Below are 24,810 nucleotides of genomic sequence, written 5' to 3'. Positions count from 1 at the left end.
CCAATAATGTTCATTATCGTAACAAACATATTTGAAATAATTCGATGTTTTGTTACATCGAGTAAAATACCATATTGGAATAGATTTCCAGTGTTTACCAATTTTTATGAAAGTAGGAACAAAATACAATCAATTTTCCAAGTTTCATCTGTTATTTAAATACTATCCGACGGGACGCAGCGTTTTTTCTTGTAATTATCAAGTATCGTATATCTTAACATTACAGCTCGAATGACATGTAAATAAATTATACTTATGAATCATACTACGCGTTTAACAGTCACAATTCACCGAGATCTACTTACGACGAGTCGTGTTTCTCGTTTTGTTGAACGCTCGTTATAGCACTGAGAGGTATAATTTCGGTGTTTCGTTGAACGTTATTATTATTTTTTAACGTTGTTCGTATCGTGGTCCGGGACTTCGTTTTAGGATTAGATGAGCTCGCGAGATATCCACGTTGAATACGAGAACCATTTTCTTGGAAGCAACGGAAAGCACGTCTAAACTCCTTCCGAAATTTTCCTGTAACGTGAAAAGTTTCGTTGTGTCGTTGAACGGTTCTTATAGAGTATATTGCTGTTCCGCAGTAATATATTATAATGAAAGCAGAATAGTCCGGGTTATTAAACGAAAGACGAAAACCGTTATAAAATTCGAAAGTAGGACGCACGCGATTAATATTGGCGCCACTGTCGACCGACTGCAACTGACGTAATGGTAAACGGAAAGGGCAAGCCATATAATATTTCGTTATCGACCTTTGTTTTGAATTCTTAACGCAATGAATATTAAATCGAAATTAATTAGTTTCTTACATAGCTCGATATTAGTGTCCAGAAGCGAAATAATCAAGCTCATTTGCAAATTACTACTGTAGTTCCGTTTTTTACCGTTGGTATCGAGCGATCGATCTAAAGAATATTTCGATTCTCGAAAGCGTCCGTTAATCCTGCCAGTTGCGCGCGCGAAATGGCTAAAAGGTCGCCTCATAGCAGCCAATAACTGTGATATAATATAGCTCACACTGAGCGTGATCGAGTCCGAGGAGTGCAATATTCAAGACTACATTGTTCCTGCGGAGAATCATTTCCGCCATGAGGTCCCTCCGCGACGAAATTAGGAGCTTTTTTCACCCAAGAGACTCGCATCTCTGCGCGTCATAATTGCTCACGACGACCTTGAGGAGCAGACCGGCATCCGTTTGCCGTGTTAGCGTAGCTGAGCTGCTGATTTGGTCTGTGATCGTTCGGGGGTGTGCATTCCCGGACCATATGACGAAACTCCTGCCGGAACTTACCTGCAAACCACACGCTGAATGTCTCCGTTTGATTTTCTCCGTTACCACCGTTCCTATTCTCCCTCTTTCAGCCTTCGTTCAAACGAACACCCCGGTACGTATAACGTCTTTTCTCGTCTCGCAAAATGAAAATCTTTGTCGAGACAAATTTTCGACATATATTTATACGGTAACGTTTAAATCGAATATTAAAACATTAACTTACGAGGAGTCATCCCCGTTAACTTTTACTTGCGTTGGATTGCAAACGCGGCCATCTTGTCAATTATTTCCCCACGAATGAAACACGATCCCACGCTTTAATAAGGGTGTTCTGTCGTGTTTATATATAATAGAAAGCTCTTCGACAGCGAATGTCGATAAAATTTCGAACAAAGTCAGCCCATTGTTCATCAACTCTATCGCGAGATCGGATAATCTTTCGCTTCAAAGAATTGCGTCCGAATTTATCGGAAGAAAGACGCGTCTGGTCGATGTCATTGGTCCGCGGTACAGATTGTGAAATACAGTCGCGAAAATGATAAAAGCAGAGATCGTTTACCGCTCATGAAGTTGTAGATCAAAGGATTAACCGCGCTATTGAAGTAACAGAGGCCGTGGGATATTAAGGCCCATACTTTTGTCAAGGTGCTTTCCGTTAATCCACTGGTGTACCTGTAACAGTAAATGACACGTACATCGATTTTTCCCGCGTAATAATAGTTGTCATTTTCTATGCAACTCTGTACACATTTCCATTCGCGTCGAAACTGTTTAAACTGCCTGTTGCATTTTTAGGAGTCGTGTATAGTATCGACGTGTACCTTATAACAGAGAGTAAATGGACCGGAAAGTAGCAGATGGCAAAAATGATGACCACCGTGATTAACATTTTAGCCGCCTTGCGCCGGTATCGCAGCTGCCCATCGAGATTCCCAACGTTGGCCGGAGAAGTCTGGCTCATCTGGGAGGCCTGTGCTGGCACTGCAAATCCGTGCAATAATTAATCATCCCACGGACTTAATGCCCGATCTTAGCATCGTTTCGAGGTAGAGTTTGCAGATCGGATCAAATTAGTCGTTTTACCGTAGCAGTATAAACGTTTTAATCGCCCACGATATCGCGGGGGTTAAATGTCGCGTTAAACACGACTGTTACGATAAGGTGTCGGCAAGTAGAAACAATCAACAGTATCAAATTAGGAATAATAAACCGTCTGTTTCCTTACAGTTGTGTCCTGGAATGTTGTTCTTCCAGAGGACCTTGACGATCTGCCAGTAAGCAACGCTCATGAAAAGCAGGGGCCCGGCGTAAAGGAAAATAAACTTCGCGATGACGAACGTTAGTTGACTGTTCTTGCTCCAGGATACGTCGCAGTCGATACCCAGGATCGCGTCTGGATTGCCCTCCGGTACGATAACGTGCAGCACGACCAGGTCCGGAATATCTGCGCAAAACGGTGAGTGTTTTTTCATGGTTTTTTTCTTCTCAAATACTGCGAAAAGTTCGGGACCGGAGTTTTCCACGTATTCGGGATTGGGACGTGAATTCATTCGAGGAATCGACCTTTTTTATCTCGAGCTGAGACCCAGTCACGCGAAAATTGTCCGACGAACAGAGCGAGATATATCAGGAATGGGCGCAACAGCGAGGCGCGTTTCAGATTACAGGCGCTAGCTCGTCGAGTTAAAATTCTGTGCTACGCTCGTATCGAGCTATAGGCATTAATGGGAACTGAACATTTCTACGCTTTTTATTTAATCCTCGCAAACGCATTATCAATGGGTTGGTGAAATTTTACCGTGAAAGACAAGTTAAAACACGACTCTATCCGGACTGGTTTTATATGTACATGATTGAGAGTTTTTCAGAAACGATTCGACGAATGTGCAACGAACAATATTCCCTCCAAACTACAAACGAATACATGGATCGATCTGATATTTGTACAAGGTGCGTTCAAAAAGTTCTGTGACTTCATTTCTCTAAATCATTGTAATCGTAATGCTTATTCGTAAGCCAATTGTGGAATTCTCTTCTCCCTGCTGATTTCGCTATTATATTTTGTTCTCTAATTGGAAATCGATGACTTCTTTGCAGACAGGATTCAATTTCTTTACGTTGGTAGTGGAAGGACATCACCGAAGGCACATTGCAACAAAAGTCTCTCCGACAAAGTTTATAAAACCAACGATTGTTATGAAACTTGGCGCGCATATTGTTAAATAATTACTATGTTCTCAAAGACCGGGAACTCTTTGAACGCTCTTTGTATTTCGCTGGAATGCAAGAGGATAATGTTACCAAATAGGAGCGCTATCACCCAGATTATGAGGATAGCGGGTTTCACTCGTCCTGCGGTCGTCTTGAAAGCGAGGGGGAAGCATATCGCGTACCATCGGTCTACAGATATGCATGCTAGGGTCAGTATGCTCACGGTCACCGACACTGTCTGAAACAAACACAACACTTTGAATTACGACTTTCGTTCGTCGCGGTCGTTGACTGAAAACGTAGGGAAATTAGAGCTCAACGTGCATTAAACAGGAGTCAAAGAACCCTTATGCCGTTTCGATCACTACCGCGGAATGTCTAAGAAAAATATTAATCGCTCTTATTTGCAATTCAAATCCCTTTGTTCCTGACATTTCCATAATTTCCGTTGCGCGTAGAATTTCCATGTTGCCTCGGAGATCGGAAATAGACGATACAGCGAGGATATATAATAGAGCTTTTAATAGTTTACATCAGTGGTTCTTAACCATTGGTATTTCTGTTCAACATAGATTCTATTAGGGGTGCAGGACTTCTAACGTTGGTTCAACTAATATTTAAAAACGTTATTCCACAACATGGCTGTCTATCGATTTCCTCATATTTCAATACGCATCCAATAGCAAATTTCTTCGATACGACGCCCTTTAAAACATAAACGGGGTTGTATCTCGAAGATGAGGTCGTAGAAATTTATTTTTCATGGTTTTTGGTATCCGATCCATGCTAGATTCCCCACTTATTAAGTACCGCGCTGGTACATGTACGGAGGGGATGTACCAGGCACATAACTGGACGTTTACGCACGCTTATGTGGCACGTGGGCACACATATTCTACCTTTTGACTTCCCATCCCGATAACTTACTCACGGTTAGCTAGGCAAAGAGACGCATCATGAATATAAAACGAACGCCTAGAAAATATGGGCAAATGTTTCTGTCCCGTTTCTTGGTAAAACTGATAAAACCGTTGGCCTCGCCTCGACACATTTTTCTTCTGTCCCGTTTCATTTTTATCCTTTTTTTTCGTCGACAGAAAATTTACTACCGCGTGTTTTCGGGTTCGAGTCGGAGGACTCGTTGGAATTTATAAAACCGATCCGCTCGCGACCAGGGCTCGACCTACATTTCTTATTGTACTTGTTCGTAAAACGACGTCGGACAAGCCGGCTGAAAGATTCATCGGGCAATTACCGGCTTATCCGGATCTCGAATCGATCATTAAGTAAATTGCATTTACATAAATGCGTCGAGCCCGCGTCCGTGCGGGTTTTTGCGTCTCGTTCACAGACGTAACGTGAATTTACGCGATTTAATGCCACCGGACGTTTGCGTGACGCCTTTTCGCGTGGGCCACGCGTTTAAGAGGCCGCCAGTTGACGCTGTCGATTGAATTTCGAAATTGTCGTCAAAGGGCTTGTTACGAAGTTTCTCCCGTGCACGTCGGCGTATTCGAATTGATCGACGGTGGCTGGCCAAGTCGCAAGTGCAACATAGACGTTCTCAACCTTGTCACCATGGGACACATTAGCCGTCCCTCTGACTAAGCGTTCTCCACAGACCCTGCCTTCGACCAGTTCCAATCGAAACCGGACTTTCGATCTGTTACGCGATAATCTGTGATTCACGATCCACCAGGCACCCTACCGCAAGCAGCGCTAATTCGAATTTATGTACGAACCTCCGACCGAACGATATCTGACCGCTTGTGTTTGTAAAACTGTTTTAGGAACTCGATTCTAATCGCTCCGCCGACCGTCGACGTTTCAAACTGATGGATGCAATGGATAGGTATACCACCGAGGATATCTTAAGGCCACAAACTTCATTTTGTAACCCTCGGACACGAAACTATAAAATTAATGCGTAAGTGAAGTAGACTATAATTTACTCCGAAGTTTTGGACATGCATTGACCATTGAATCGAGTCATTTAGCAAAGACCAAGATGGACTGAAAGTCCGTTGGACGAGGGTAATTAATTTGTGGACATTTTCTGCCGACTGTTCGCGTCGAGTGAATTGTAACGAACGGTTTGCTCGTTAAGCTTAAAAGAATCCACGTGGGAATTCGCGCGAAGATCCGATATACGCGGCCAGTCGTTCGTTCTCCTAACGGGGGGGGCGTTTTATGTAAATGGGAAACAGGAGTCGTTTCTTTTCGTTGTGTAATCTAGACGCTCTGTTGGAAATTAGTCGAAGAACTAAGAATCGTTTATTCCAAGGTAGATAGCAGCGTAGTATACCCCCCAAGCCCCGGGGACACTTCAATTCCAACAGCAAAAGGAAAAGGTTTGAAGCAGCTAGCGAACTCTTTGTACAATGGTTATCACGAGTTGGTAGCGCGATGCTGATACAACGGGATTACGACGACGTAGCTTTCTCACGGCGAACAATTTATCATTTTCCACCCCCGAGTTTCGCAAAAATAAAAGCTACGAGTAGATGATCTAATTCTCGTGGCGCGTCGGACAACGTTCCCCGGGATTATTTATCAACCGTTTTCTTCACTCTCGATATTAGTTTACCTGCTTCGCACAATTTTACAGCGTAGGTACCTTCGTCGTCAGGAATACAATATTCATCCTCCGTGTGCAACTAATTTTTCTCCATTTAAGGGCAACCAAGTCGTTTGGATAATTTGCTAAGTAACTAACTCTTCTAAAATCCTCTGCAACGAAATTTGTGAGCAATATGGCGATTATGACGATCGAAAGTTCTATTGGAAAACCCTATATCATAGACAATGCTTCAGAACCTAATTAAACTGATCCTCCGTGTGCAATCTTTAACTGCGACGTCTCCGTGTACTTTGAATTTCGCCGACATAACGACGAATAAATTAGGACGTATGTATCTCATTCTCAGCGTTGAATCTCTGGCTTAATTGCGCGGAAACCATCCCCGGATACAATAACGACCAGCGAAAGCGCGCTTTGGAACAATTTGCCCTGGCGCATTTAACCAACGGTCTCAGTTAGAGGTACCACGGTATTCCAGCGATCGATTTACATTACACCGTGAATATCTTCTCATCGAGCGATCCTTGACCGACTGTAATTATTACGACCGCGGCTGGTAACGATCGATCTTTCGCCTCGCACGAACGTCGGTGTAAAAATTTTCGCGAACGGCCTTTGGACCGATTTGCAACGCAACAATGAAAGGGCAGGAACAGGGACTAGTACGAAAAAATTATTTAACTTTTGTTCGGTTTCACCACGAATTATAATGTTTCCTACTCCTGTATAATTAAACAAAAGGGACTTCGTAACGATTTCAATGGCGTGAAAAAATAATTGTCCCCCCATTCTTCGTTGTCAAGATACAATTGTTACAAATTATGTATTGTTTTGTAAATAGATTATGGCCAGCTTGCACCGTTTTTCGCTCCGAGGTGGGAGAATTGATCGCGCCAATCAACGGATACGTCACACTGCCGGGTTTTCTTAATAATTGCAACGTTCCCGCCCACTCTGCAGCATGATGTCCAGATAGATTGCGCGGGGGTGAGACGAGAACGAACACGGTCACCGGATCCTTGGGGAAAAGTGGCTAACGGTTCACCGCTCCGTTAATCATCTTCGCGACTGTGCGTCAGACGTGGGCTTCAAAGTCGGGAAGAGACTTCAAGGTTCCCTCGTTCTAATTGGAATTTAAAACTTTTCCTGTTCACGATTGACCATGAATCAGAAAATTCCACCACCTCTGTATGACGAGCCCAGGATTCTGCAGGATCTCTTTCGAATCCTCTCGAGTGGCATAGGGTCGCGGAGGTGTCAATGGAAAAGAAACACGATTCGGATCGAGTAATTCCGCTTGGTACCCGTGGCATAACGGATGGCTTCAGCTCGTCAGCCGAACAAAACGCATTGCTTTTTTCACACCGTCCTATCTGACGCGAAACGATCTCACGATTGTTTGCCGGGCTAGACGGCCCGGAGCACGTTTTAATTAAATCTCGGCTATCTACTGGTCGCACTCGTAACTGCGTCCGTCACGCCAGCACGCGCCTAACTTGTCGGCGATAGCGACAATGCCACTTGCCGCTTTGCGTCTCGTTCACCAGCGATCACACCCGCTATCATTAAATTAACGAGCGGTAGGTTAGTCGCGATAACGGATTGATCCCCAAAATCGCTTTCCGAACGCTTCGGTTCGCCGCCTCCGTAACATTCAAGGTTAAACGATTCACTCATTTCGCCATTTACGGTGCCATTGTTTCCATCATTAGGCTCTGTTAAAATTTATGGGGTCGTACTTCTATCACGGTCACGTTTCACTTGTATTTGTTTACCAAAGTTTAGAAGTGATACGAACTACAAATTTTAGCACTCTCTTTTCAATAATCGCTGGTAGTTGAGTTTTGTCGCAGTGTCCTCCCCTGATCGGAACGATTATCGTTTGCTGAAAAGAGAGGGGGAGAGAACATTAGGACGTCCTTCTGAAAAATTCATGCGATCGACGTAGTCACGAGAAAGAGTTGTTCCAGGTGAAATATCACCTAGGTAGAGTAGCTCGCTGAGTACAACCGACCATTTTACCGTCGCGATAGAGTTCACGACACGCAAAGCTTTATATCATTAGCTGTCTCGTGTCTTTTGGGTCATGTCCCGACATTGCGGATCCACGGATCGCAAGGTCCGTCTCCTTCAGGTCGAACATTAACTCTTTGGACGAAAGAATAATTATCAAGTACAAATTATAACTTTCTTTACAAGAGAATATAGAATTCTTTTCGTTCGGGGCTTCTTTCTACAAGGACACGGTGGTCTCCGTTTGTATTCAATCCTTAGATCCGTACCTTCTATCGGGCGCAATCACGAACCGCCCATCGCGTGTACGTTCAACGATTCGCTTGATCTCCAAAAAGAAACGAACAGTTTCGGCGGGGTTGGCGGGGGAGTTGAGTAACGAACGCCGTTCTACTTTTCTTCCCCAAATGCTTGAGATTCCGAGCGAGTTCCGTGGGAAAAAGCCCCGGGGCGCTCGAAATATTACCATCCAAACCAACGACACGGAATACGTTTACAAGCGGAGGAAACGAAACCTCTAGTCGTCGCGTTACACGGTTCGCGAATCATGCAATCTGCGTAACTCGGCCATTAGGGTTCCCCATTTCGCGTGTAACGCGCGGACAATCTAACGCAATGTTATTTGTTACGCGTTTATACACGTGTTTAACACATTGTTAACCGATCAGGGAAATCTCCATCTTTGCGCCGCAGCAAAGTAAAATCGGAGATGACGTAGCAGAGACTAGATAATCTGACTTAGTTTTTATAATTAACTTAGATAATTTTACTATTTGCAGTAACTTGGAATGACTAAACGTAACCAAGCAAGATAGCAAGGTCGCTTCAGAAAATTGTATCTGTACCTCAATTTGCATCTTCCAACTAGACTGTATCTGTTTAAGACACTTCGAGGACTGACGGTATTTCCATACGTTTCCGGAAGTTGAGGGAATCGAATAGAACTCTGGATCCGGCACAGGGGTCCCCTGATTGGTAACGAGGCTGCGCGAGTTCGTGATTGGATTAAAAGTCGATGAACGAACGACTTTCCGTTCCTTATCCGCCGCGAAAAGTCGCATATCTGGACTGGCAGCGAATTTCCCGCGGGTTCCGACTATTCGACGCGATCGTCGATATATTTATCGCTGATCTATCCCGGGAGACGTTTAGAAATATGTAAATATGCTCTCCACTTCGTAGAATCAATTACTCGATTGGCTTGTAGGGGAGACCCGCCCAAATTCTGTGCCATAAAACAGCTGAACAGAACACTTATCTTTTCCACTATGCACCGTAGAAGAGTTTTAAAAATAATTAAATAACTATCTAAAAATACTGGTACGTTATCTGTATTTGTAATATTGATTCAGTCTCTGGGACAGAGATGAGAAAATAACTGTCGAGGTCGATTGGTTGGTGTATAATCTCGTATAAACCCAGAAAGGTGGATTCATAGGAAGGAGATTATACCATACGTAATCAAACGCGACAGCCAAGTTTCTCATCTCTGCTCAGTGTTTGAAATTCGCAGTTTTGGGTAATAATTTTACATTTTATGTTGCACCACTTTGCTGATATCCGCAGGAATAAATCACTTCAAGAATGTCTAACATTTGTCGCGAACAAAGTGTACCGAAGTAGCGAACTAATGGCGTAGTCAACTTGGTTTCACGTTCGTGCATTTCTTTGGAAAAATGGCTACTTTCTTTAAGCGGTAGACTCACTTGGATCTCCCCTAAATAACGCGCTTTCTTCAAAACAGAGATAGGTAAATCATTCTTATTTACGTCGTAAACAGTTTAAGAACACCAACAAAACAGATTGCAATAAATATTTCGAGTCTTTTAATAAATGAAACGTGTTTCATATTTTTTGCAGCCTGTTGCTCGTGTCCTGCTATTTGCTCCTCGATCGAAATCTTATGTATCTTGTTTCTAACGATCAATAAGATCTGATTACACGAATAACTACACTGCTTCTCTTGCAGACGATCGTCTTTGATACTTGATGCGTGGATCGAAGTAATTGAAAGGCACTCTTATCGATTCGTCCAGGCGTCTCTATTACAGAGAACGTGTATCCAGTAAAAGATCAACTACAATTAATAATTGGTTTCTAAGAAGCTCGACTATTGTAACAATTTGCAAAGTGCAAGGATTCGGAACACGGAGTTAGAAACGGATGGGAACCGCTGGCTGTATGCAATCAGTATTTTCGGTACGCGAAAGACCACTTATTTCGTTCCTGTTAATTCAATCGCCTACAATAATTTTGTTTTCCCGAATCAATTAACTCTGTACACGGTCGATAAAGCAATCGCGATCCCTCGACGTGGATTATTAACTTGAATAGATATTAACCACTCGCGATGTTTCGAACGTGCATTTATTTGTTGTCACACCATAGTAGTTGATCATAAATTACACGCGATGCTGCGAAGACGTTAGGTACGAGCAACTCCGTTTCAATTAGATCGATGCCCTAATCAGATTTCTGAATTTCCACTCGGGTCAAGGTATCTAGTCTACGATGTTTGTTCGCAAAGTTAGTGTCTCGAAGATCCACAATTTTTCGATCAACATTCTGTGATCCTTTAATTTTACCGAATGCCTTCGTTGTTCGAAAATATTTTTTTTTCTAAATTGCACTGCCCCGCGAGTGTGTATGAAAGCCATCGAAATCGATGAAAAAGTCCTTCTCGTGCAGTTTTTATTCACCGAGGCTATGGCTGCAAATGATATTCTAATTACCATAAAAATTAAAAATTATACATTCCGTTCCGCGCTCTTGTCGCGCCCACGATCAACACGATATAGCGTGCTCGGTGACACCTTACTGATCGATTACGATAACCCGCGTTGAATAATTGAAACACTATCGATGCCATAGTTAGATCTTTCTTTCTCAAGAAATAACAGAAAAGGTCTAAAAATTACGTGACCAGATAGGGTGTTGCTGTTGGCGCGAACCCTTTCTGGACCGTATAAACAGGATGTAACCACATTAATGCTTCGTACGTTATGATAACAAAGCCAATTTACAAATTAAGCAAATTAAGCTATGTTTATTGACCGTACTTGCTACAATAGCACTAAGCAGGGATCAAAATGTGTCGCACGCGGGCAGCTACGTCGTTTGTAAGCTACTCATGCGAGAATCGACGGTGGGCGTTGCAGCTCCTGAACCGTAGCAGATACCAGCTTTAAATTTCCCTGGTAGTTTTGCGTTACGCGTGACTATCGTGCAAACTTCCCTTAACTTCGGCAACGCGTGCAATTTTCAAAGATTATTAATTTTCTTCGAGCAGTGCATCGGGGGTGTACGGCAATTAATTAAAGAAAACCCGAAAGAGAATATTGAAACGCGATGAAAAGTATAAAGCTTGGCCCAGTTTCTGGAATCACTGTGTTTATCGTTGCAGAGCCCAATTAATTTTCTTTGGAAACAGGACTTTAATCCCCGCCCGCTGAACAAGTAGTTTAAATTTTTAGCGTCTTGAGGGGTTTTGTCTGCTCGCGCGACGGCGTGGAGGCTTTTAGAACATCCGAAACAACGCGTGCTTAAGTTCCAAGGAATATTTTAAGAACAAAAACGTTCGTCGACGGTTCGTTAAGGGATGGAATCCGCGTTTCCGATTCACGGTCGAGGAAAATTACGGAAACGCACAAACAGCGCGAGGGTAAAATTGTATTCGCCCAGGCAGCCGCGGGTTCTCTCGTTATGCTCGGTCTCTTTGACTTCCGCGTAGTTTCCGGGAACGTTATTCACCTACACGCGGCTTTTGCACGCTCGCCCGCCCGCGTGTTGGCTCATCTACTTTTTTGCCCTTGGTATTCACAAGGTATCTCTTCTTTCTTCGCGCGAGAATTTCACCGCCGAGCCGCTTTACGCGCGACGGCCTCGCGCGGTAATTTTCCCGCTAAAAACAACATTAACCCCAGCGCCGTACGGATTTCTACGAGTCGATACGAACGACGACGGTTCTCGTTAACGTCCACTCGTCAATGGAAGTTCATTCAGGGGGAATACGATTAACCACATAAAAACATTTGTACGATGATTCTTTTCTGTATAGTTTACCCAAAATTCCCATTTAAAAATCTAAGATTTTTCCCAGATTTTAACTCGTAACGCTGTTTTTTTTTTTTAAATGATTGATTAGGAACCTATTGTCTGATTTGTTTCAATTAATCGTACCATCGATTTTTAGTTGGATTTCGTCCAAAAAGTCCCGTTGGCACCTTTACCTGGAGGGGCCAGAAATGTTCCGCGACGAGTTGAGAACCCGGAGCTATATTATCGGGCAGAAACGGTGTGCAACAACACGTTGTAAGATAATGCGATTTGGTCGCCGGCTGAGAGCTACCTTCGTCGTGCAAACCGTGTAGCTGCATCGGCGACCGGGCACGGGCAAGCGCAGAATGTCAGTTTGCACACCGGCGTTGGTACACGCGTACATATGCAGGGAACCATGATAAACGAGCCGAACGATATTTCCCCCCGCAACAGTGCGCCAGCGTACGAGTGTAATGCAGCCGATCGCGTTTTAAGTAGATGTACGGAACGCACGTGCTCCCCTAGTGCATCGGTTGATCGTTTGCAGTTCATGCGACCCGTAAATCGAACGGTGTTCTTGTCACTTATGTTCGCATGGAATCGCAGTTTACCAAGCAGAGTGACTCAGACTATTTGATCAAATGTTTCGTAACAAATACAGTCAGAACAGGCATAGTTTCGCAACTTCCATAAACTCTATCTCGGGATTAGAGGGTTAAGAAACATTGGATTATCATGCAGATATTTGTTAATGAAATGAAAACTAGGAAGTCGCTTTCGTGATTCAATATATATTGTAAATTCTTTGCCATTTTCTTGCGCCAACCTGTACAGAAAATCTGTACAGACTCGACAGTGAGGTCGTAAGCGTTCCATACTCTTTATTTAACTCAGTATTTCTTCACCCACTATTCGCGAACAGCTGGGGGTCTGTGAATGTGCTGGTAAGGGACCACTAGTAGTCGGAAGAGAAAAAAGAAACATATTGCATAGAGAAATTGAAAAACTTCTCGTATATTATTCTTATTAAAAACACCTGTTACGAGGTTTTCCTTTCGTCGGTAGTAAGACCGTCAAAAAAGAAACTAGAAACAATTCAAATATTCCAATTTCGAGTATCGTATAGTGATCGTTAAATGTGTAACACAGAACTGTGGAACGATCGATCACCTCGATTAAAGGACACGCGCAATTGAAAAGTTCGAAATACCTCGTAAAACATTCATTTTTTTGATTGTCTATACGTTTTATATGCAGAATAGCCTCGAGAATTCATTTATTTCGATAATTAACGGATTGAAAACCAATTTTGTACACAACTTAATAACAAAATATAGTGATGGAAATATATGTGAAGAATTCCACAGAACCAAAGAATCCACGAACATCGCGTGTAATATTGGAGCATAGTCATGGTTTAAATAGGACATACTATCATGTATTTTATACGATGGAAATCTTAGGAATTTACGTTGGACTCTATCCAACATTACTTCATACTTTGAATCCACAGAAAACCAAATAACGTTTTGTATACTATAGTACAACAGTATGGATATTCTTAAAAATCAAATAAAGAATGTTTTACGAATCCCAGTGTTCCCCAAAGCGGGATTTGCAATGTTAAAAGTGTTGAAAAAAGTCGAATGCGAGAGCGAGACAAACTCCAAGGTCTGTAATTTCTTCGATCCTTGATAATTCTAAATTATTATGTTCATACTGATGCACAGTTAGGAAAATACTGCGAGGCAACTTCGTAACGTGGCATTTAGAGAGATTTAATCTGATTTCATTCTCAATGCAGCTCTGATTGAATGTTGTAAAATCGGATTGCAATTTACGAGAAACGTCGAGATTTAATATATCGGTACATACAGGGTGCTTCGACAAACGAATTTTACGAATTGTTTCGAACTTTCTCGACTATAATCCTACGCCATAAATTAAAAACTATACAAACATATGACTGGTACGGGAAGTAAACGACCGCCATTGCGAATCCTTGGCCAAACAGAGGCATCGAATTTAATTAAACGTTTCGACTCTATTTTCGGGGTCACGCGATTGGTTTCGGTCGCGCAGTTAACGCAGTTCGAGAATGAAATTCGTATTTTCTCGTGGCGGATGAAAAACTACGCCGAGTCGATCCCGTATCGTGATTTCGTTTCGCGTCGCGTGACACCGGAAGCTGATTGATGAGTTTCTAAACGCGGCTAAAAGTTTACGCGCGAGGGAGCACGGCGCAAGTAACGTTACGTTAAGCAAGCAATAGAACCAATCGGGCTTCCAATCGAATATATCCGTTATCAGGGCAACGTCGTGGCACCGGGGTCGAGGAGTAACTTTTCCTTACCAGCGGCTCCGTTTTAACGAGAACGAATCATATTCGTTCTCGTTAACGACGGTTGCAACGGATTGCGAAACCGACGATGATTACGAGCGGCTATAGATTCTCATGTGCATTTTACCACGTGTCTTCGTACGGCCAACGCCAAAGCCCTGAAACAATACCCTAACAATAGGCTATAAAGCAAGACCGTGTAACGTTGCGTTGTATTCCGATACAAGACACGGTCTTTGTATCTCATCTCTTTATATCGTAACGTATTACATTCTCTGTACCCCCCTCTCCTCTTAGTTGCTCGCGTAATGTTATTAAATTTCATCGTGCGATAAATTCGATTATATAGTACGCCGCGAGTTACTACGTATTCGAATCCTTTGAGACGCGGAGATTCATTTTCTAATTTGATTTGACGCTGCAGTCGATAATATTAATATCAGGCTATTCCACGTGAATGGTGTACCCGATTCCATCTTGTTTTCAAGAATGAAAATCCTTAGTAGAAGCCCTTGTTAACGTGATTACTTCGAATTCTAAAGAAACGATATCGTAATATCGTGTGCGGTGGTGTGTAAAACCACAATGCAGACCTGTTGGTCCACTTATCTACACACTGAATCTGCAATTCCAACCACCCCGAAAGCCCTTTGAAAGTTTGTGAATAGCAAAAGAACTTGCTATGCTTTACCCGGTAACGTGTTCCATAATGGTGCTCAACTTGATAATCTGCTAGATATTGCGGACTCTTTTGTAACTTACTTTGAATCTAGTTTATCGCCAGGCGCGATTATTCATTGCTATTTTAACTCATCGACGAACATGAATATCTTACCTCGTACAATAAATTTCGTATAATTCTTTAACAAGTCTTTAGCAAGGCAATTTTCGCAAAGTTCGATTGTGATCGATTTATTATGCTATCAATATTAAAGGCTACCAAATGGGTGCAATACACACCGACTTCTATATAAGACTTTCGATGTCATCAATCATAATATTCTTAACTAGTGGGAAGTTAAGTGCTTCAGAGTTCGAAGGTAACACCATTGTTTGGCTGTCTGGTTATCTTTGTAACAAATCACACTTTGCAAAATGCAATAGCCATTTCACTTGGTCCCAGTCTTATTCGATCTCTTCATTAACGATATTTCTGATGTTTGTTGCAATGCAAATTGGTAACATACGCTGACGCCATTTCTAAATTCCATGTCATTCGCTTTTATTGAAAAAAAAAGCATCATTAAATTTTCCTACTCCATTAAAGGCACTGAACTGGATGTGCAAGAGGAAGTACTCAATCTAGGAGTCACTTTTACCTCCGTTCTTTCCTTTGTAACACATTTTTCAGCACATAAAAGGTGCCACCTCCGGAGCCCTAGACTTTGTTATACGACACTCCGCTGGCTTCAAATGTCCTCAAATCTTCTTCAAATCTTTGTACAGTCTCGTTGCTTCGTTCGTATCTCGAACGCGTGCCTCAAATTTGGAATTTTTTTACGCGAAACTGAATCGAGAATGTAATGCCCGGTTAATGGGCAAACGATTACGCGAAACAAATGCAACGAAATGTGAAAGGTCAGAGACGAAGGATAACGAGAACAATAATAATACAGAGCTGATAGCCGAATGTTATTTTCCAATATCGAAAATCCATCAAATTCGCTGTATAGAATTTACATTGTGACCCGTCGAGCGGAATAACGCCGAATTATGACGTTCGTTTGTTCCGCCAACGCGGCCACCTTCGCGATGTTTATTCCGCTCGGATGCGCGACACCGCGCGACAATCCTGGCTCGAGGAAAATCCTGGCTCTCGACCTAACTCCCGGGGAGCCTGATTTTCGAGCACGAACACCATCCGCTTATGTTACATTTCCACCCTTTCGAAATGCGCGACACGGTCATTCGCGTCTACGAATCTGGCTCGTAAAGCCACATTCCCCACGCGTTCCGTAGAACATAACGACTCGACAAATTTAACAAGATCTTTCTAGTTGTTTAAGCAACGGTTCTATCGAACGGAAGGTCTTAACTGATCGTGACAAACGGAGGATTATAAAAGCAATGAGCGTAAATCGTAAAGCTAGTGTCCCGGAAGTTGTGTCAAAGTTAGGGAAAAAGTCAGTAATGAAAGAGTTTCTTGTGTTTTAAGGGAATTGGATATAATGGAAAGTAGCCAAGAAGACCCCATATATCAGTGAAGCAAGAAGATGAAAATGTTCACAATTTGCGAACGCAAATTGTACTAGAAGGTGGCAGAGGGGGCGTGCACCCCCGGCGACGGGAACTGGTTGGAAAGTTGAAATAATAAATTTACGGAAACCAGAAGAAAACTTCGTCGGATTAACAAAAAGTGTACTATGTGCACATTTGAATCTGTTCAACAGCAAGTGCTACAGACCGTCATCAAGAATGTTTTATAAATGGTATTTATTGGTAAAATCCAGATTTAGTGTTTAATATTTGATAATATTCCTGAAAGTTATCTCAGTCTGTAACCCCTGACTCTGTCGCAACTTTTTTGCAGATTTGGTAAGATGTGTAAGGATGATCGAACGACTGAAAACGGGAATAGCTACAGCGATTATGCGTCGCCGTAGAATAATGCATTTCACGAAACACGTTTCCCGCTGGCGCATACGAAATATCTCGGTTTCCTCTGCATCTTCTGCAATATATTTAAAGAAAAAGATTGTTTTCCTCGAGTAGTTTTATACGAGAGCTTTCCTTAGTTCCATCCGATTAAATAAATCTGAAGAATAGCGTTGGTCGTTGGTCGCCGCAAATTGCAAAAAGCTTTCTTTTTTTCCACGTAAATTCCACGGCTCGAGCATTTTTATCAGCATTGTATTTCAACCGCGGTAATTTACCAAATACGAGCTTAATTAAATTTATTGCGACTCCCGCACGTGTGAAGGACGCTGGCAACATTAAATTATCTTTCAACGATATACTGGGGCTAAATTGCCTACGTCAACTCCGTTCGCGATATTTTTCTCAATTAACGTATAAATCCATACTTTAATTGCGTCATTTGTACAAGCTTCCGATAATTGGCTATTTTACTTCTAAATATATTCCTTGTTACATGTGTTTTTTAATTTCTAGATTAAATTAACTGGAGGCGTCGGTGCAAAAATGGCAGCCAACAGCCTCGCGTTTACAAAAATTATGTACTGGGTATGTCTTGATAGCCATACCCCGCCAGCATGTTATTGAAAACGTACTGACGCGCTATTAAAGTAGCGAGCACCCTTTTTAAACGAGTCTGTACTCTCGGAGGGTTTAAGTAACGTTTGCATCGCGATATCGAATGCGAGAATCATCGTTCTCGTTGAGCCATCTCCCGCAATATCGATGAACTAAAGCATTAGGATTACTCCAACAGCAGGGAATGGCGCTATATCTTGATCGATTTAAAAGGAACGATCTCACGGTAAAGAAAAAACGTACGATTACGATTTCATTACACGGAAGAACGATTTCGTAGAGCGTAATATCGTTCGGTCGACAAATTATTAGATGGCCTATCCTCGGTCACGGTCGGTAAGAAATTTTAATTACAAAATTTCAATACCGACCACGTTATTGATAATTTGATTCACGGTCAGTTCTCGCCAATCGCGCCATTGAACTGAGAACATTTCGAAGCGAATAGGATTATCGAGGTTTTAGAGGTTCGAGGGGAGAAAGCAGGCGTCGTTAGTTATTAATAGAGTTTTAAAACTGTTATGGTATCGGTTCCGGTTCTTGAAACAGTTATGGGAACAGAGATGGTGTGATAGCTATAACGCGTGAAAAAGGTTCTAGCATATATCGATTTTGTACTATAGCGTGTATTATAGGAAATAAAGATTCCGCCAAACCATTTCGATGAGAATCGATACATTAGTTTAAAACTATTTGTGAATCTTTTCCATCACTGGTTATTAGCTATACGAAGGACTATTGTAATCGAGTTAATTAAAACTTGAATAAAGACATTCGTGTCTGCGAAAGAGCTCTGTTATTCGAGACTGATACGAAGTCTTCGACGGACTTACACAAGCAATGATACGAACGACTCGATGATTGAAAAGGAAATTAATCTTCGCGGGGGAATTAAAACGATCGCGTTATTTTCGCATCTCCCTGTTCCATCGAATCGCCGGTGTTCGTACACACACGGTGAAATAATGCACGAAACGGACATGGGAGAAGCTGGAACACCAAATTAGGAATAACGCGGCCGACTTATGAATTTAGTATTGGTCGCGGCCACAACTCGAACAATCCGCCGGGTAAATCTTCGCCGTAAAGTAAATTTACTCGAAATGATACTCGATTGCACGCAAAACTGACAAAAACCATACAATCGATGAACAATTTTAAGGAATATTGCCTCATCCAATGTATCATGTTATTAAGCTTATCGAAAGATAATAGAATTTTCTGGCCATCGTTGGGATCCTTAATCCGTTTCGAAATAAGCTGCTTCATAACGTGATTAATTTTTAATACTTTGTCAGTTCCCTTATACAGCAGAGTACCGATTACCCAGCATCCAGTTACTGCATTATCTATAGTTGTGTTTATTAAATATGAAAAACAAATTTTTAAGAAAAATCGACAGGGGGTAGGTGGAGAAATTTTTCGACGAAATTGAAACATTTCAAATCATTATAAAAAAATTATTTTCTGTTGCAGGGGTCAATTACAATCATTTTTGGTGAATACACATACACCCGAAATCCTAACCATTTTCGAGAAAAAAATTCTTTTCTCTCCGAAATTTCACGCGTATGTTTGAAACAACATAACTTCTGAATTGTTTGGAAGATTTTAATGTTTTAAAATGCAAACGAGGCGTAAGAGGCATTGCCCCAGTCTCGGGTATGCCGGATAATCGGAATTTTACTTTACTACACTCCTTACTCTTACGTTCAAATCACCCATTAATCGAATAAAATGGACGTGTCTCGTACATCTGAGATAAATGTTACGATCGTAACCGAAGGTCTTAGAGAAATTACGATCGAGAATACTGCAAAATATCATTTTGGCTGCCTCGTAAACCGATGCTCCGTAATTATTTCGGAATGTCAACTTCCTGCCAAAGAGCGGCCTGCCAAGTCCTCGCTAAAATTCAGGCGGCGGAGAAAACTGAAGAATAATCGTGTTGTAACTACTGGGAGGAGCGTGACGACGTTGTCAGCCATTGAATCGCAAATTTTTACGGGACTTTACCGAATGTCGACTGAATATACTTAATATACTCAAAGTTCCATGTATTCTAAAATCTCATAACAATTTACAGAGTACGATTATCTACAAGATCTCACCGCGAGGATGTAGCTACGAGCGGAGACCCGAAGAGAGACCGATGAAATTCAAGTTCCAACGTTTACGGGACAACAGCAGGATATAAAGGTACACGGAGGAACATTAGCATCTTGTGCACGTTGCGTTTTTGCAATTACGATCGCGTGGGAGGAGCAAGTTAATCAAAAGAGGAGTTACGCGCGATCAGATTGCCTTACCTGAAGATACGGCACGGTCTTGCAGAGAGTTAGACCCAGGAACCAGGTCTCCGTGACGTCCCATATCACGGTGAAGGGTTGACAAAGTATCAAAACCAGGAAGTCCGCCACCGCAAGGTTCGCGATGAAGTAATTGGTGATGGTTCTCATCGTGTGGTTCCTGTATATGGCGATACAGACGAGCGCGTTCCCGACCAGGCCAACGACGAAGATGATGCTGTGGGACACGATCAGCACCCAGACCGAGAACTTCGGGTATATGTCCGCGCTAGTCACGTTCCGGCAGTGGCTGCAGTTGCCCGCGTTTCTTTCCATACGCGATAGGTCTATGTAATTTATCGTCCAGTCGTAGTAGTCATAGTCGGTGGCGTCGACCAACGTGGGCACCACCAATGCCAACCAACCGACGATCATCGACCTAACGCGATGCATTTTTCTTCTCTTTCGAGATTCGTTTTCCCGTTAAAAAAATTCTCCGATCGACTCTGTTCCACGGGTTCGTTCAGCTCTCGGCTGGCGTTCCTCGCATCCTCGCGGCTTCGACGCCTTTTGAAAACAAAACTTGTCGCCGTGAATGCCCCGCAGGGCTGAACGTTCAACGGTCGTGCAAGGACGAAATAATATTCCGGCAAGAAAGTTGCCCGCTCGATCCTCCGTCGCTTCTTCTCTCGCCACTTCACCGGTGACGTTCACTTCGCCCCAATTTCCATGGCATTAAAGGTAATTCCCGTCGTCTTTTCCATGTCCCTTCGCCATTGGCGTCACTCGATAAACCAACGAGTGTTCGGGGATCATCGGGAGCAGCGTCCTTTATCCGATTAGCGTCGCGAGTCTCCAGCGATATTTTTAACCCCCTGGTCACTCGACCGCAGCACGCGCGTCAAACTCAAGTGCCGGAAACTTCGTCACGTAGACGGGGGAGGAGAAAAGTTAACGCGGGCAACGTTTTGGGCCCGGCCGTGTTGTGATTTCCCAAGCGTCGACGCGGCTAACGAATTTCCCTTCTGATAAATGGTCCAAACTCCTGACGGCCTAATAAGAAATTATTCTCGATTCAGACCACGGCGCTCCTCCCTTTTTCTATTCTTCAGTCCCTCTCGCGAATGGCCTGCGGGCTGGACGATAAATTCGCCATCGGGTCGATACGCCCCCAACTTTCTTTCGTTTCTCTTTTTTTCCTATCGAGAGAGACAGATAGTAACAGCCCCTTCGCACGACACGGTCGTTTTATCGAAACCAGCGTGACATATCTTCGCCCGAAATATAATATTTCAAGCGTATACAGGCGTACTTTTCATTGAAATTGCGATAAAACTGGAATTAAGAATTAATTAAGATTGTCGGATAAAATGATCGAATCGAACGTTACTCGCCGCGATACGTCTTGTCTTGTACAGATTTCCTTCGGGCCTGTCTTTACCTTCGTTTTCGAACTCGAGGTTTGGAATAGAATTCGATTACCTGGCAAGGGGCTATAAAATCGTTTGGGGATCGGTAAAGCGAATTTCGTCGCGGAAGTTAATATTAGAAACGAACGACGAACCGCACCGAGTTTATTTTCGAACGTCACGGAAAGTCGCAGCGAACATTAAGAAGTGTTAAACGCGAGTTCGCGGATTTCCGTTGCCCGCGAGGAACGATAAATATTCGCTCCAGCGCGGTGGTTCAGATTTCGACGGCCGCTCGAACGGATTTAATAAAATATGAACACGGAACGTACGAAGTGTATATTTTCTAAATTAATATTAAATCGTGAAACGATCTAGCCGAGCAAGATAATTAAAAATGGTCTCGATTAAAGTCTGCAAAGGTGGTCTTCAATTTTGCCAAGTCTTCTCGCGTTTATTAAATCGTTGATCGAGGCTATTCAAGCTAACGATACCGTGCACGGTATCTCTCGGGTTTACAGGTGTAATTGCGATTCTAGGTGTACACGTTCAGAAATTTATATAGCGTCACGATGCGATGGGACGTAGTTTACAGACTGGACTCCGGTAATGCAATTGCACGTAGTCTATTAATTGACCGTATCGCCATTCCGTTGATCGAAAAATCGTTAACCGACGTTAATAAACTTTGCGTGCACGGGCCCGTGACACGGCCTACGCGTGGCCGAGGGTATCGTTCGCTTCTTTCGCACGAAAATCCCCCGATAACATCCTGCAATCTTTGCTTCCGCGGTCAGTTTAATTGGAAAAAAACCACAATTGTCCTATCAATCTTACGCGTACGCGGTGGCACGGACAACCGAGCAATTAATCAGAAACTTGTCACAACCCGTTTCTGTACCTTCCGCGATGCGTTTTACGGCTTCCAACTGTCCCCGTATGTTTGCGATGCGGAATGTATGCGAACCGCGTAGACGATCGTACTAAATCGACCGAGTCTTTCGGATCTTCCTTTACCTTCGTGTACAAGATTGCACGGCGACCGGTGATCTATCGTATCGATTCGTTATCATAAGTATTTCTATTCGTTATGAGGTATGCACGGAAAGCTCATCCGACAGTAGTGGATGATCCGAAATATTTCTGACGCGATGTTTTCGATGTTCGTTCAGGTACCGTAGCGTCTCGTGCACGAAGTATCGTAAATCTGTCTGTTTCTCGTCAACGACTTAGCTACGACTGCCAGAGAAAACGGTTAAATTCAATCTATCCGAGGGGAAAACCGTGGAGTGTTCGTTCTCCGACTCTCTTTCCTGTGCATCATTTCCGGACGACGGGTAGCGGAGCCGCGGAATTTCGTGGAAAGGTCGCGCGCGAGATATTGCAAAAAATTCACCGTCGTGGAAATATCGCGGAAAAGCGAGCCTGGGAATCCGTAAAGTGACGAGTTTAAGGGACGCCGGTACGCGTAGTAATGAATATGAAACAATCTGCGGACGAAGTATTTCCAAATTGAAATTCTAATCCGGATGAACGTTATAACGAACCCGGAGGCGGGAGATAGAAAACTGAATTCGGTATTTCGGAAACGAGGGGAGTCCCGGTTAAAAGGGGCGACTTAAACCGTGTTTGGTGAATTAATTCCTACGGGAGCCTGATTCGTAAATTATACGCTACAGACGACGCGAACTATCGCTAACAATGACGGAGTATCTCTTGAATTATAGAGGGAGTTGGTCGTGTCCCTCCGCGATATCAGCAAACAGATCATCGACACAGAGAATCGTTCTATTGCGGAGCGAAAAGCAACGCGGAATATGCTCCGGTCTTTACGTTATTATGTTTAACGTCGCAAACTGTTACTCCGATACGGCATATTCGCCCTCAACTCGTTTGATGTCCTCGGATTGTTTCCTCCGGGGAGCAGCGAAGTCTCAGCTTCGTAAAGATAAGTCTGAAACAATTGAAGACTTGGGAATTGCGTGTCCAATTAGATCGCTCCAATTTCACGAGAACCTTTCCTGAAAGCGTTTGGGAACAAAGTCGTACGTCTTAAGTGACCGGCACAAACAATAGAAAATATTTCCGACGGCTACTTAAATAAGATGAGCCAGATTCGATCGAAATTCTAACTTCGCAAATCTCGAAATGTTTGTTAATAATTGTTTCAAATCGTTGTGGAAAATTTCTGGTCGAAACCATTAGGAACAAGTTCGTACACAGTCGCGTATCGAAGGTATTCGTGATTAAAGCCATTTCTCTATGTCCTCTATTAAGATTGATTCAAACGCGTCTAGTAATTTAGTCCAACGGCGCGTAATTTAGTAACTTGATGTGCACGGATGCTAAAATTTAGTCGAGTAATTTAGCGATACGATTTAGCAGTGGATCCATTTCGTCGTATTTTTCAACGATAAATTAAAAGAATATTCCAATAATACGATTTTCTGATTTTAGCTCTTTCTGAAGACCACCTGAGGCTTCCAACGAATGTCTTCTATTCATGCACGCATTGTTTCGTCTCTGGTAAGATTTCAACAATATTTTTCATGACATTCCTCCAACTACGACTGTACTAATCCAAACACTTTTCTATGCACTATTTGGCAGTATCTACTCGTCGCTCGACTAAATTACTGGACGCATCCGAGCTAGGATATTCTTCATGGTGGTCGAGGGATCGGTACAGAAAAATGCCTAAAAGGACGACGAGAATTTCACTAGGAACGAAGAGCAGGTGTTATTCACTTTATACCCTAATGTTAGCCAATGACTTCCATGCGAAAGGACGGTTTTCCAAATGTTTTCTTTTCGACTCCCGTGAGGTTCGCCTCGAACGACAGCACTTTTTGTTCGTTATTTGAAGTCAGGGTGAGTTGCTCGTGGCCGATTATTCTCAGAGCCACGCCGCTGGTCGCGTTTTCGCGCCAGATACGCTCATCGGATTATCGTTTCTAACGAAGAGGCATCTCGTAGCGCGGTCGAATATCCCTCGTCGAAGGAGACACCGCGTACGGGACGATCGTTTTTCTCGATGTCGCAACCGTTCTCGGATTCGCGTCTTATATTCTGGTCCGTTCGCGTGCTCGAAGACGATTTCCAACGTCTCGCGGTGCGTCCGTCGCGTCGACGGGCGAACGAAGGATCCTGGGTTCGGGGAAGGGATGTGAACGCGGCGACGGACTCTGCGAAACTGAGGTATGTACGTCGTTTTAACGAGCGCGTAGGTGCCGCGGCCCGCCGAAGCTGGGGCCGAGGCACGTTTCATTTTAAAGTTTTCCGATTCCCTCGACCCTGGCGAACCCCACGCGAGCTGTTTCGTCCTTTCCTGGGCTTCGTTATTATCGGGAGGACCGAAAATTTGTAAGAAAACCGAGGCAGCTGTACCAGTAACCGAGTAGACCGAATAATGCCCTCAAGAACGAGCAGAGGCA

The 24,810-nt window shown here is 43.2% G+C and overlaps 1 protein-coding gene and 1 non-coding gene across 3 annotated transcripts; both read right to left on the bottom strand.

The window, feature by feature from the left end:
• Positions 1 to 293: 293 nt before the first annotated feature.
• Positions 294 to 24,545, bottom strand: LOC122401353 (orexin receptor type 2-like). 2 transcript variants are annotated; one of them, XM_043404655.1, is made up of 7 exons: positions 19,989 to 24,545; positions 3,584 to 3,731; positions 2,508 to 2,726; positions 2,104 to 2,263; positions 1,842 to 1,954; positions 1,027 to 1,300; positions 415 to 525 (listed from the first exon to the last, which is right to left on the bottom strand). In XM_043404655.1, exons 1-6 carry the CDS (start codon positions 20,418 to 20,420, stop codon positions 1,161 to 1,163), a joined length of 1,212 nt encoding a protein of 403 aa, XP_043260590.1. In that variant the 5' UTR covers positions 20,421 to 24,545; the 3' UTR covers positions 415 to 525; positions 1,027 to 1,160. The 2 variants fall into 2 exon arrangements, with proteins under 2 accessions (XP_043259780.1, XP_043260590.1); XM_043403845.1 differs by lacking the exon at positions 1,027 to 1,300 and having other exon boundaries at positions 294 to 525.
• LOC122398155 lies at positions 17,590 to 17,729 on the bottom strand. The gene has a single exon (XR_006259173.1). It is a non-coding gene; the product is annotated as a U11 spliceosomal RNA (small nuclear RNA).
• Positions 24,546 to 24,810: the final 265 nt, after the last annotated feature.

This window comes from Colletes gigas, unplaced genomic scaffold (assembly GCF_013123115.1).
Source record: "Colletes gigas isolate AHSC1104 unplaced genomic scaffold, ASM1312311v1 Colletes_gigas_Sc00001, whole genome shotgun sequence".
NCBI classification, from domain to species: Eukaryota; Metazoa; Arthropoda; class Insecta; order Hymenoptera; family Colletidae; genus Colletes; species Colletes gigas.
Note: the sequence above shows the minus strand (reverse complement) of the source record. Positions and strands in the feature narration are given on the sequence as shown.